The sequence below is a fragment of the Moschus berezovskii genome, chromosome 9 (genome assembly GCF_049115385.1).
Source record: "Moschus berezovskii isolate FMDL1 chromosome 9, NW_MosBer_1.0, whole genome shotgun sequence".
NCBI lineage: Eukaryota > Metazoa > Chordata > Mammalia > Artiodactyla > Moschidae > Moschus > Moschus berezovskii.
In genome coordinates this window covers 81,892,900-81,906,707 of record NC_142468.1, presented here as the reverse complement: position 1 = coordinate 81,906,707, position 13,808 = coordinate 81,892,900, and the positions used below count along the sequence as shown (strand labels likewise).

The 13,808-nt window shown below is 41.1% G+C and overlaps 1 protein-coding gene across 3 annotated transcripts in view; it reads left to right on the top strand.

The window, feature by feature from the left end:
* CERT1 (ceramide transporter 1) overlaps window positions 1–13,808 on the top strand; it is a 134,892-nt gene that overhangs the window by 95,129 nt on the left and 25,955 nt on the right. For all 3 annotated transcript variants that reach the window (XM_088839877.1, XM_055436302.2, XM_055436301.2), the window contains one exon: window positions 12,110–12,196. In XM_088839877.1, coding sequence (XP_088696003.1) covers window positions 12,110–12,196 — 87 coding nt within the window. The remainder of the gene's footprint in view (window positions 1–12,109; window positions 12,197–13,808) is intronic.

The window sequence follows — 13,808 nt, the reverse complement described above, 5'->3', positions numbered from 1 at the left end:
TCTTTAATTTCTTACCCAGTTCAGTGGTATGATTTGAAAGTTATCAGAAACCTGTACTTGTAAAAAAGTTCTTTTTATGAATATTCTTGAAGATGAAGTATTTTTGCCCAAACATTGAAGTAAAACAATAACTGTCCATAAATTACAAAAGATTTGAAAAGTTAAGGTAAAGACCTGATTCTAGTCCAGTTGACAAACTTAGTTACTGCTGTGACATAAAACAATTTAAGATAATTTCTTAAATTATCTGATAACATGTTACCAGGACATTTTAGGAGTTCCATATAATTTCTGGAATTTCTGTAAAAGTAAAAGTGTTAGTTGCTCAATCATAAACAACTCTTTGCAACCCCATAGACTATAGCCCACCAGACTCCCCACTGACTGTAGCCCACCAGGCTCCTCTGTCCATGGAACTTTCTAGACAAGAATACTGGAATGGGTTGCCATTTCCTCCTCCAGGGGATTTTCTGATCCAGGGATCAAACCTGCGTCTCCTGCATCACAGGCATATTCTTTACAGCCCACCACGGAAGCTAGACTTTCTAATAACATTTACCCATTTAATAGGACCTCGGGGACGGCGGAGCCTGGTGGGCTGCCGTCTATGGGGTCGCACAGAGTTGGACACGACTGAAGTGACTTAGCAGCAGTTTTATCACCACTCAAATTTGACAGTACTTCCCATGTAATTTAACATACCAAATAAGCCTAATAGTTAATTACTCTTCTCTCTGAGATGGAGAGAAAATAGATAATTTAAGATATACCAGGGACCCTTTGAAAAACCTCAAAGTTAACTAAAGGTCCGGTGAACTTCATTTAGAAGTTGATCTTTGGAAAGTTTGTCAAAAATACCAAAACCTTTCAAAAACCTGGTTATATAGGATCATAGGTCAGTGTCGTTTAACCAGCATGACAGTAAAAGAGCTCAAAGGTTGTCGTAAATCATTGAAAGGCAAAGAGACTCACACTGTTACTAAAAGCAGCTCAGTATTTTAAGGAAACTGTCTTCTCAGAGAGAAAACTAAATTCAGGTTTCGTATACTTTACCTTTAGAAATCATTTTTTAATTCAGTCTTATCTTAGCCATTCCCAACCATGTACAAAACTCTTTTCTCAGTGTTCCTTTTCGTCCACCCTTTAACAACTTTCTGTATCCGTTACAAATAAACAACCAGCTAGCTCTAAGACAAAACTATCCCGTCTTCCCCTTTTAAAAAAAGCCTTTCCATTCCTCATACTTTTTTTTCATGTATTTAAATTTATTTATGTATTTATTTGGCTGCACCGGGTCTTAGTTGGGGCACACTAAATCTTTAGTTGCGGCATGTGAACTCTTAGTTGCAGCATCTGGGATCCAGTTCCCTGGCCAGGGATCGCACCTGGGTCCCCTGCATTGGGAGTGTGGATTCTTAGGCACTGGACCACCCCGCAAGTCCCTCTCTTACTCTTTTAGTGAAAACATGCTTCCCATCTTCCTTGCATACTAAAATGTTTCCCTTACTGTTTTAGTAGCTTTAGTTATGTATACTATAATTCTTAACCTTAAAACCTAGTTTCTAGTAAAAAGTAAGCACTTATAAACTGTGTTTTACGTTATTCTTTAGATTGGCAAGTTTATAAATACTATTTGTTTCTAGAAAACATTCACTTCTGCAAAAGGAAACCTGTGTTCTGTAAATAATGTCCCAGTATCTTACTTGGAAACAACTTGGGTATTCAGTGGATTCCCATTATTTAAGTTAATTAAGCACAACTAAGTTCAAGGTACCAAAATTCAGAAGGAGTATTTTATATAAACATTCTCAAAGGATAAATTGCTCCTAAAGGGTTAAAAGTTTCATCATATTATTATTTTTCCTTGCTGAACAATTTTCTAACAGGAATAGTAAGATTTTATTTGATTTCTAGTAAATTTAAGTATAATAAAAGTATTATGCTCGAAAGACATGTCTATTAATTAAACGAACAAGCTTAAGCTAACTTAATAACAGATATTAAGTCAGTACTAAATATATTGTGGCCCATAGAAACCTGAAATTCGTTCTGACCAGGTTCTTTTATATTTCTGAGTGCTTAACATAAGAGCTTTGTTGCCTTTAAACCAATTAAATAGAGCTATTTTACCAAATGATTCTGACAGTACCACACATCTACAGCACTCATAGATAGATACGAGGAAACACACCTGTTACTGAATTTCAGCCAGAAATCAGGTGTGGTGATGTAAAATCCATCAGTTACAAAAGAGGTTGAATTCTAATTGGGTTTCTGCCAAATGGAATAAATCATGATCACCTATTTAGATTGCTAAACCCTTTTTACTAGTATTTATGAGAGACACTTCACATTTCTGTTCGAGAAGCCAAGTTACAAGTTATCTACCCTGCCTCAAGGCCAGAATTATTTTTTTCCCTTCTATTTACAAACCTCTTAAGATAAATAGGGGACATTTTGGGAGTGGTAAAAGGATTGGTGGGCTTTGGATTATTTCTGGAGCCACACTTCTGGTGCTGTAAAGGCTAGATTTGTAAAATAAGGAGTTTTTTGGTTTGGCTTTTTTTTTTCCTTTCTCAAAGAATTGGGTGGCCATCTCAGTCACACCAAAGGACTGACATACCCATTCACTTATGTTGGAATCTTTCTTTCTTTCCTTCATTTAGCTTATGGGGGGGTGTGGCCCTCTTCCCAGCTGGCCCTCTCGAATTCCTGTCAGGCTTCAAGTATCACCTATGGTCAGTTAAGTCAGACCATTGGCCTCCCACCTCCCAACTTGGTAATCCATTTGTAAACAATTTTGAGGATTCTCCCTGGGTTTAAGAAATTCTAACTGTGGCCCTTGTGTGGCCTTTGATCTGAAGAGGCTTGCCTACACAAGCCTCATGTGTTCCCATTCCTAAAAACAGCCATTTGATAGTGTTTTCTGAGTAGAAAGGCAATTCAGACGGAAGATTAATAGAGGGGAACAGTAGTTAAAGTTTTTAGGTATCTTTTATATCGTTAATCTTTTTGGGGGGCCTTTTACAACAAATCTTTCAGTGAGACTTTTGAAATTTTTAAGTCTTTGGGGCTTATGTATACCAATTAAAACGATATTTAAGATGAGAACTCTAAAATTTTAACAATTTAGTAGACTTTCCCACTCAAAGGGTCTAAGAAGCTAGCCTGATGAATATTTCTCCCTGCTAATATAATTTTAGAAAAGAAAAACTTAACTGCTGTTGCAAAAATTCAGTTTGGAAGTGCTAAAAGAACCTATTGTGACCATTTCAGGGCCGAAATCCTCTAGTTGCATTTAAGAACTTGCAAGCATACATAAACCCAGTTGGTGTTCCCGTTGGTGACTGTCCATCCAAAGGGTTTGGCTGTAAGGCACAATTTCTCATTATTCTGTAGCCTAATTCAGATGTGGGATATGAGATGTGATCTGAACAACATTCTGAGGACAGTGTGGCAGATCAGAAGTGTGCTTGTTCTGAGTCTGGCCCCAGGGAGCTCACCTCACAGGGCGCAGTTCTCCCTGTGACTGTCTGCAGCTGCCACTGGTGCCTGGATCAGCCTCGCTTGTGCTTCCCCCACAGTCCCTCCATGAGCAGTGTTTACTTAGTAATTTACTGGATGATTGTAGTAGAGCTCCCTTATTCTCAGAGCTGAGTAATTCATTCTCTCATTTCACTAACAAAAGCTTTGTTCAGACCATATAGCAACCTTTTTTTTTTTGTTCCTTTTCAGTTTAAGCCAAATTTAACATACCCAGCCATTTCCCTGGGCCCCTTGTCCAGAATCCCTAGATCCTGCCTAAGAAGTGCACAAGTGCCCCTTGAGACTCCAAATCTTTTTTTTTTTGTAATTAATTAATTTTTTATTGGAGGCAAATTATTTTACAATATTATATTGGTTGGTTTTGCCATACATTGACATGAATTCGCCCCGGGGAGACTCCAAATCTTAAGTGAAATAGCATGAATAAAATTTTCAGGATCGTCATTCAAATTATGAGATTTGGATACTAGGAAAACTAACCAGAACACCTGAGGAATCCTGATAAGCTGGTGGGCCATGGTTGGTACTGAGCATTGGTTCTGTGTGGACTCCCAAATGTCATTTAGTGGGTGTCTCCGATATCCTGCCAGCTAAACCATGCATGTTGATAAAAATTAATCAGTCTATCTGAGAAAGAAATGGAAAATTGTATTCAAGCCAAATTGAGGAGAACTGTTCTGCCCATTAGAAATCAAATCACAGTAGTATAAGTTTTTTGAGACGGGAGCAGTACATCAAATGATGTAATATCGACAGTTTGCACAACCCAGTTCTACAGGAACAAAGTAATGTCATGTAATGCTTTACAGGATCAAGAAAGAAGTTCATCTTTTTAGGAGTTGTCTTGTTGATACTAGGAAACTATTGCGCTTTAGGATTGAAAAGTGAAAGTTGCTCAGTCGTGTCCTACTCTTTGCGACCCCATGGACTATACCGTCCATGGAATTCTCCAGGGCAGAATACTGGAGTAGGTAGCCATTCCCTTCTCCAGGGGATCTTCCCAATCCAGGGATCTAACCCAGGTCTCCTGCACTGCAGGTGAATTCTTTACCAGCTGAGCCATCAAGGAAGCCCTTAGGCAGGTGTTTTCCCTGATGGGGAAGATTTGGTCATAATGATAATGCAGATATACAATAAATAATGGAGGGGAAAGGGGGGGGCAAAGAGCAAAGTTTTTTTCTACCTTTAAACTTTTATCTTGTCATAAAATATGAATTTTTTTTCAAATCCCTGTAGTTTCCAGTTATGTAATCCTTAAACTAGTGCCTGTTCTTAACCTTTTTCTGCTTTTCAAGTTTTGAACCATTGGATTTTAGATACTAATTCAAACTTTGACTTTGTTTTGTTCTTATCAAACATTCACAGTGTTCTAGTCATTGAACAAAGATTTAGCTTTTTTTTTATCATCTGTAGCCTCAGAAATTATAATCTTAAATCCCTTCCTTAAGATTTAACTAATGCAAGACACTGCTAGGCATAAAAGTGAACAAGCAAACACTTTAAAATCATGAATGAAATTTTAAAAGCCCATTATCGTCATCATCATTTATCTTGGTTTTATAAACACTGAAAGTGAAAGTCATTCAGTTGTGTCCGACTCTTTGCAACCCCATGGACTATACAGTCCATGGAATTCTCCAGACCAGAATACTGGAGTGGAGTGCCATTCCCTTCTCCAGGGGATCTTCCCATCCCAGGGATCAAACCCAGGTCTCCTGCATTACAGGTGGATTCTTTACCAGGTGAGCCATCAGGGAAGCCCTGCTGGGCCTGGTTGATATTTTTAAGAATAAGACAAATAAGGATCCTGCCCAGGGACCTTATTATTGTTGTTGTTTAGTCAGTAAGTCATGGCTGACTCTTTGCAACCTGGCGGACTATAGCCTCCCAGGTTCCTCTGTCTATGGGATTTCCTAAGCAAGAGTACTGGAGTAGGTTCCTATTTCCTTCTCCAGGGGATCTTCCCGACCCAGGGATTGAACCTGTGTCTCCTGAATTGGCAGGTGGGTTCTTTAACACCAAGGTGCCAGGGAACCCAACTAAGTACATATGTAATTGGAACACAGAGTAGTTAATGGGTGATTAGAATAATGTTTGTTATGGAACACTGAAACACTGGGAGGATATTAAGTCAGGGATGGCTTCTAGGTGTAGTAACATCTGAGCTAAAACCTTAAGAATGACTAAGCTTAATGTTTGTTAACCAAGTGGATAGCCTGGAAATGTTTGCTTATAGGCGCTGAAAAGAACACATTTGAAGAACAGAAGGAAAAGAGAGCATTTTGCCACAGGGTAACACAGAGCGCTTATATGTGGAGGGTGGAGCCTGTCCGAAGTGGGGAGTGGCAAGACTGGCTGGAAAAATCTGCCCCAGGCAGTGGGTTTGAGGTACAGAAACTTTCCAGATCTACGGTTTAGAAAAGTCATTCTTACTTCCTGCAGTGAGGAGAGTGGACTGAAGATGACAGTTGTGACTAAGGGCTTGGAGACTCTTTTCGGTATTACAGGTGAGAACTGACGACAGCTTGGATTCAGATAGAACAGTGGGAATGCACATGGACAAATCAGATATTCGGAAAGTAGTCTGTGGTGACTGAATGAGGGAGAAAAGGAATCCGCAAACAGGCCCAGGTTCCTGCCTTAGACAGATGGATGTGGAGAGGGAGGAAGAACAGGTTTAGACCTGGTGCGTAAGAGTTGAGTCATTCACATGAGGAGTCTGTCTTATGTATTAGTAGATGTAAAGATCTACACTTAGGAGTGAGATGACAGGCTGTGAACTTGGGACTCTTCAGATGATGACTGAAGTCATAGAAATAGTAAGAATGCTGTGGGGAGAGCAAAGGTAGAACCCTGAGGAGCACTCACATTTACGGAGTAGACAGAGGAGGAACCTGTTCCGGAATCTGCTTACTTTTCCCAATGCATAGGTGAGTGCTTAGTTGTGTCCTACTCTTTGCAACCCCATGGACTATAGCCCACCAGGCTCCTCTGTCCATGGAATTTTCTAGGCAAAGAATACTAGAGTGGGTTGCCATTCCCCTATTCCAAGGGATCTTCCTGACCCAAGGATGAACCCATGTCTTCTGCATTGGCTGATGCATTCTCAGACGGTGTCACCTGGGAAGCCCAAGTACATGCTAAGTTGTTTCAGTCATGTCTGATCCTTTGTGTCACCACCCTTATGGCAGAAAGTGAAGAGGAACTCAAAAGCCTCTTGATGAAAATGAAAGAGGAGAGTGAAAAGGTTGGCTTGAAGCTCTACATTTAGAAAACAAAGATCATGGCATCTGGTCCCATCACTTCATGGGAAATAGATGGAAAAACAGTGGAAACAGTGTCAGACTTTATTTTTTGGGGCTCCAAAATCACTGCAGATGCTGATTGCAGCCATGAAATTAAAAGACGCTTGCTCCTTGGAAGGAAAGTTATGACCAACCTTGATAGTATACTAAAAACCAGAGATATTACTTTGCCAACCAAGGTCCGTTTAGTCAAGGCAATGGTTTTTCCCATGGTCATGTATGGATGTGAGAGTTGGACTGTGAAGAAAGCTGATCGCTGAAGAATCGATGCTTTTGAACTGTGGTGTTGGAGAAGACTCTTGAGAGTCCCTTATACTGCAAGGAGATCCAACCAGTCCATTCTAAAGGAGATCAATCCTGGGTGTTCATTGGAAGGACTGATGCTAAAGCTGAAACTCCAATACTTTGGCCACCTCATGCAACGAGTTGACTCACTGGAAAAGACTCTGATGCTGGGAAAGGTTGGGGGCGGGAGGAAAAGGGGACGACAGAGAATGAGATGGCTGGATGGCATCACTGACTCTGTGGACATGAGTTTGAGTGAGCTCCGGGAGTTGGTGATGGACAGGGAGGCCTGGCGTGCTGTGATTCATGGGGTCGCGGAGAGTCGGACACGACTGAGCAACTGAACTGAACTGAACTGATCCTTTGTGACCCTACAGACTGCGTAACCCACCAGGCTCCTCTGTCCGTGGACCATAGCCCACCAGGCTTCTCTGTCCATGTGATTCTCCAAGTATGAATATTGGAGTGGGCTGCTGTGCCCTCCTCCTGAGGATCTGCCCAGCCTAGGGATTGAACCCTGTTCTCTTATGTCTCCTGCATTGACAGGCAAATTCTTTACCACTAGCGCCACCTGGGGAGAAGGAAATGGCAACCCACTCCAGTGTTCTTGCCTAGAGAATCCCAGGGACGGGGGAGCCTGTTGGGCTTCCGTCTAAGGGGTCACACAGAGTCGGACACGACTGAAGTGACTCAGCAGCAGCAGCAGCAGCAGCGCCACCTGGGAAGCCCAAGAGGACTGGGAAATTACAAATCCCGGGGGAAGCTATGACCAACCTAGACAGCGTTTTAAAAAGCAGAGACATTACTTTATCAACAAAGGTCTGTCTAGTCAAAGCTATGGTTTTTCCAGTAGTCTTGTATGGATGTGAGAGTTGGACTATAAAGAAAGCTGAGTACTGGAAAATTGATGCTTTTGAAGTGTGGTGTTGGAGAAGACTTCTGAGAGTTCCTTGGACTGCAAGGAAATCCAATCAGTCCATCCTAAAGGCAATCAGTCCTGAATATTCATTGGAAGGACTGATGCTGAAGCTCCAATGGTTTGGCCACGTGATGCGAAGAACTGACTCACTGGAGAAGACCCTGATGCTGGGAAAGATTGAGGGCAGGAGGAGGAGGGGACAACAGAGGATGAGATGGTTGGATGGCATCACTGACTCGATGGACATGAGTCTGAGCAAGCTCCGGGAGTTGGTGATGGACAGGGAAGCCTGGCGTGCTGCAGTCCATGGGGTCACAGAGTCGGACACGACTGAGCGACTGCACTGACTGAACGGAGGGGATGATGGCACCAATGAAGGTCATTAACATAAGAAACTCTGCTGATAGGGCAAGTAAGATAAAGACTCTGAAGTGTCCCACCGACGCAGCAATAAACAGCTCTTTTCCTTGGTAAGCTTAATGAGACAGAAAAGGTTTCTGTTTTTATTTCAGAGGACATTTATTTATTTACAACTATTGAAATTAACATATAACATTGTGTAAGTTTAAGGTGTACAATGATGCTTTGGTACACACACATATGCTTCCCTGACACACACACACACACGCTTCCCTGACACACACACACGCTTACCTGATAGCTCAGTTGGTAAAGAATCCACCTGCAATGCAGGAGACCCCGGTTTGATTCCTGGCTCAGGAAGATCTGCTGGAGAAGGGATAGGCTACCCACTCCAGTATTCTTGGGCTTCCGTTGTGGCTCAGCTGGTAAAGAATCTGCCTGCAATGTGAGAGACCTGGGTTCAATCCCTGGAGAAGGAAAAGCTACCCACGCCAGTATTCTGGCCTGTAGAATTCCATGGACTGTACAGTCCATGGGGTCACAGAGAGTCAGACATGACTGAGCAACTTTCACTATACATTTATGCTGTAACATGATCACAACATCTATCACCTTACATTTTTACAATTTTTTTTTTGCAGTGAGAAATTAAGGTTTTTTAATAAAAGGAAAATTTATTCCAGTTCTTTCTCAGATTTTTAACACTGTAGTTCCCAGTAGATAGACTCCTGAGACTCTGACTCTTGAATAGATTGATTGAGCATTACAACTTCTTATAGATGTGATTATGATCAGTAGAATTTAAAAGTCATTAGAAAACGTTTGAGTTCAGTATAGATTTTGGGTATTTTATGGCTTTGTAAGATCAACAGAGACCAAAGTGATTCTGCTAACATGAGTGTCTGAAATATTTTGACTTTTTAAAGGGAGCCCTGCATGACTCTTTTTCATGATATAGCTGGTCGTTAGATGGTTATGTTAGGGAGGAATAAATCTTCCTCTACCTTTCTTGTTTTTTGTGGCTCATCTAAAAAATTAAATTGACACAGGACATTTAACAGGAGAAAATCAAGGTTTAATGATATGTCTATGTCGGAGAAATCCAGGGAAACTGAGTAACTCCCCAAAATGGCCGAAACCCTCACCTTAAATACCATCTTCAGCTGAAGACAAAACATGGGGACATAGTGGTTTGGAACTTAAAAGACTTAAAAGGTGAGGTAATTCACATGAAGATGGAAAAGCAGATGCTTGGCAACCAGTGTTTGCTGGGCCACACAGAAAGAGTGGCACGCTGCCGGCTCTGGTCTTTAGGCCCTGCTGAGTCTCCCTTATAACATCCAGCCCACGTTCCGTGCAGATCTCTCTAGTGATTGCTCTGTTCTCGGCACAGACACTGAAACTTTTTTAGATCGTGAAAGGGGAAGATCAGAGTTTCTTCCTGAATCTTTCAGGCCTTTGCTTGTTTTCAGCTAGCTCAGAATAATCCACGTGCCAGACAGATATTTTGGTAATTCATTGAGATGTGCACTTTTATGTGTGTTGTAATTAAAAAGTTCAGGGGGGTTTTGAAGTGACTTTCGCGGGATCCTCTAGACCGGTTGCACTGACTCTGGATTTCTGATACGCCTGTGCCAAATAACAGAAGCACTAGAGCACAGTTCCTCCCATTCTTCTTGTGGGGCCCCAGGCTGTGGCAGGGTAGGGATGAGTTACTACAGACCTTTTAATGGAGTTGTGGTGACTTGGAATTTTCAGTCTTAATTGGGAAGATTCCAGACAGACTCACAGTAGTTCATTTGTCTTATTTTGTATATTTAAAAATTTAGGAAACTTAAACCCAAGCCTGCCTTTTCAACCTTCAGTTTAACCATAATATGAAGCTGCTGGGGAGAGGAATATTCCCCCCTCTACCCTCCTTGAGTTCTTGTGACTGGATTAATAATAAAATTGACATGAGACAGATTAACAAGAGAAAATCAAATTTTAATTCATCTGCATGGCAGGGTCTCACAGAAATGGGACCTAAAAAGAGGCCAAAGCAGTCAGCTTTTATGCTCATTCAGCAAAGAAACAATAAATTTTTGAGGAATTGATAGGATGATGGGGCCTCCAACGGTGGCTCATAGTAAAGAATCCACCAGGGCTTGATCCCTGGGTCAGAAAGTTCCCCTGGAGGAGGAAATGACAACCCACTCCAATATCCTTGCCTGGAAAATTCCATGGACAGAGGAGCCTGGCAGGCTATAATCCATGGGATCAAAAGTCACACAGCTTAGCAGCTAAGCAGCAACAACAAAGCAACCTCTGGATACAGGGAATGCACACTTCACATGAGATTTGTTTCCTGTTTTCAGGGAGACTGGAGTGTCAGAGTGTTCCTCTTGCATTGGCCATTTCTAAAGTAACTTTAATTCAGAATACTCAAATGCCATTAAGAACCATGGGGTAGCCTACTATGGACCCCAACTGAGCTGTTGTTCTGCTTATAGTCTACTTGTTGTTCAGTTCACTTAAATGTGTTTTATCACCGCAAGATATATACATACCTTGCTTGTTTCCATTTTGCTGCTATTCTTTGTATTTTTATCTTGTGATGCAACTGAGGTTCTACTTGCATTAGAACTACTTGGAGGACTTATTAACATGCATATTCCTGGCTCTACCCAAGACCTACTAAACAGTAATTTCTGTGAATTGGGCCCTGGGTCTTTTCATTTTAGTAAGTTCCCCAGGCAGTTCCTCAAGTGATTGAGAACCACTGCTCTACCGTTCTAAGCAGGCTTTCAAGCATCAGTTCAACTTTTCTTTCTCTATGATGTAATTGTCTTTGCTTAGGAAGATCCCCTTCAGAAACCCTGTTGGTACTTTTCATTGGCTATAGATCTTCTGCACCGTTGTACTTAAAACCTTCCTGCAATTTTATATGGTTTCTGACAAGTACTCGCGTCACAGGTACTCAACTCTGCCACTGTAGCATGAAAGCAGACATGGACAATCCATAGAGATGAATGAGCGTGATTGTGTCCCAGTAAAGCTCTCAGTTCATATAACTCCCATGTCATGATTTGGGGGTGGGGGCACAGCGCTCCACTTGTGGGCTCTTAGTTTCCCAACCAGAGATTGACTTAGACCCTCATCAGGGAGAGTGCAGAGTCCTAACCACTGGACCACCAGGGAATTCTTTGAAATGTTACTCTTTTCTTGTTTCTCAACCACTTAAAAATGAAATGCTGAGCTTAAAGGCCATTCTGAAAGTAGACAGTGGACTCGAATTGGCCATATAGTTCACCAACCCCCTGTTCAACTGTATTTGCCCTAACACAGTCTTGGTGAATATATAGTAAGTATTTGAGTACCAAGTGAGGGAATTAATTTTAATACTAGTGATATTGTATAGAGTATATTGGCCATAGTTCACCAACCCCCTGCTAACTGTATTTGCCCTAACACAACGTTGGTGAATATATAGTAAGTATTTGAGTACCAAGTGAGTGAATTAATTGTAACACTAGTGATTTTGCGTCGCACTTATGTTGTTCATCTTTGTGTATTATCTAGTGTACTAACTGGTTCCAAAATGTTTGACAGCTCACTTTTTAATTTTGTCCGAGAGTTAATGCCAGGACTAGCACTGTTTTCTATTTTCTTGAATCAACTGCTTCTTTTTTCCCCCTCTGTGTCTAAATAGGAAGGCCCAAACAGTTTGATTAATGAAGAGGAGTTCTTTGATGCTGTTGAAGCTGCTCTTGACAGACAAGATAAAATAGAAGAACAGGTATGTAAATTTTTAAAATTTTTAAAAATCCTTGGTGTATGTTTCATATAAACAGAATTTGAAATCATGATCCTCATAACCTAAGAAATGAACTGTGTCTACATTGAGTCACAAATATAGAAGAACCTTTATAAGTCACTTTCTTCATTGATCAATTTTCAAGCAGTAGAAAGAAGACTAATAATTGTTTAAACGAAGCATGCATAAATAACATGAAACTGAATGGAAACATTCTACCTGTTCTCTTTGAAGTATCCAATTTTCAGTTCAGTCCAGCCATTTAGTCGTGTCAGACTCTTTGCGACCCCATGGACTGCAGCACACCAGGCTTCCCTGTCCATAACCATCTCCCGAAGCTTACTCAAACTCATGTCCATCGAGTCAGTGATGCCATCCAATCACCTTATCCTCTGTCGTCCCCTTCTCCTGCTGCCTTCAATCTTTCCCAGCATCAGGGTCTTTTCCAATGAGTCAGTTCTTCGAATCAGGTGGCCAAAGTATTGGAGTTTCAGTTTCAGCATCAGTCCTTCCAATGAGTATTCAGGACTGATTTCCTTTAGGATGGACTGGGTGGATCTCCCTGCAGTCCAAGGGACTCGCAAGAGTCTTCTCCAACACCACAGTTCTAAAGCATCAATTCTTTGGCACTCAGCCTTCTTTATAGGCCAGCTCTCACATCCATACATGACTGCTGTAAAAACTGTAGCTTTAACTAGACGGACCTTTGTTGGCAAAGTAATGTCTCTGCTTTTTAATAACCCTGTCTAGGTTGGTCATAGCTTTTCTTCCAAGGAGCAAACTTCTTTAAATTTCATGGCTGTAGTTCACCATCTGCAGTGATTTTGGAGCCCAAGAAAAGAAAGTCTGCTGTTTCCATTGGTTCCCCATCTATTTGCCATGAAGTGATGGGACTGGATGTCATGATCTTAGTTTCCTGAATGTTGAGTTTTAAGCCAGCTTTTTCACTCTCCTCATTCACTTTCATCAATAGGCTCTTTAGTTCCTCTTCACTTTCTTCCCTAAGGGTGGTGTCATCTGCATATCTGAGGTTCTTGATATTTCTCTCAGCCAATTTTATTATAATTTTATTATCATTCTGTTATCATTAACCAGTTTTATTGTCACTCTATTAATACAAAACATATATTTGCTCTGAGTAAAACAGTCTCTTTGAATTTCTCTTCATCACCAAATACTATATGAATTCGAAAGGAAGATGACCAAGAATTTATTTTTCTTCTACGATAGTACCATTCAGATTTATTGTTGTTAACTCATTTATTGCTTTCACTACCTTCACCTTAATTACTTCCTTACTTTTAACTTTGCTTAGTGTTTTATCATCATTAAATTCACAGCAGTTATACCAAGCCCCTTCTGTGGAAGTTGAAGGGAAGTATTTCTTAAATCCTTCAACTCAGTTTCAAGATTAATTTGGGTCTTCACCTTCTTTAGAGGCTTCCCTGTGACTCAGATGGTAAAGAATCTGCCTGAAGCACAGGAGACCCAGGTTCAATCCCCGGGTTGGGAAGATCCCCTGGAGAAGGGAATGGCTACCCATTCCAGTATTCTTGTCTAGAGAAATACATGAATGGAGGAGCCTGGTGAGCTA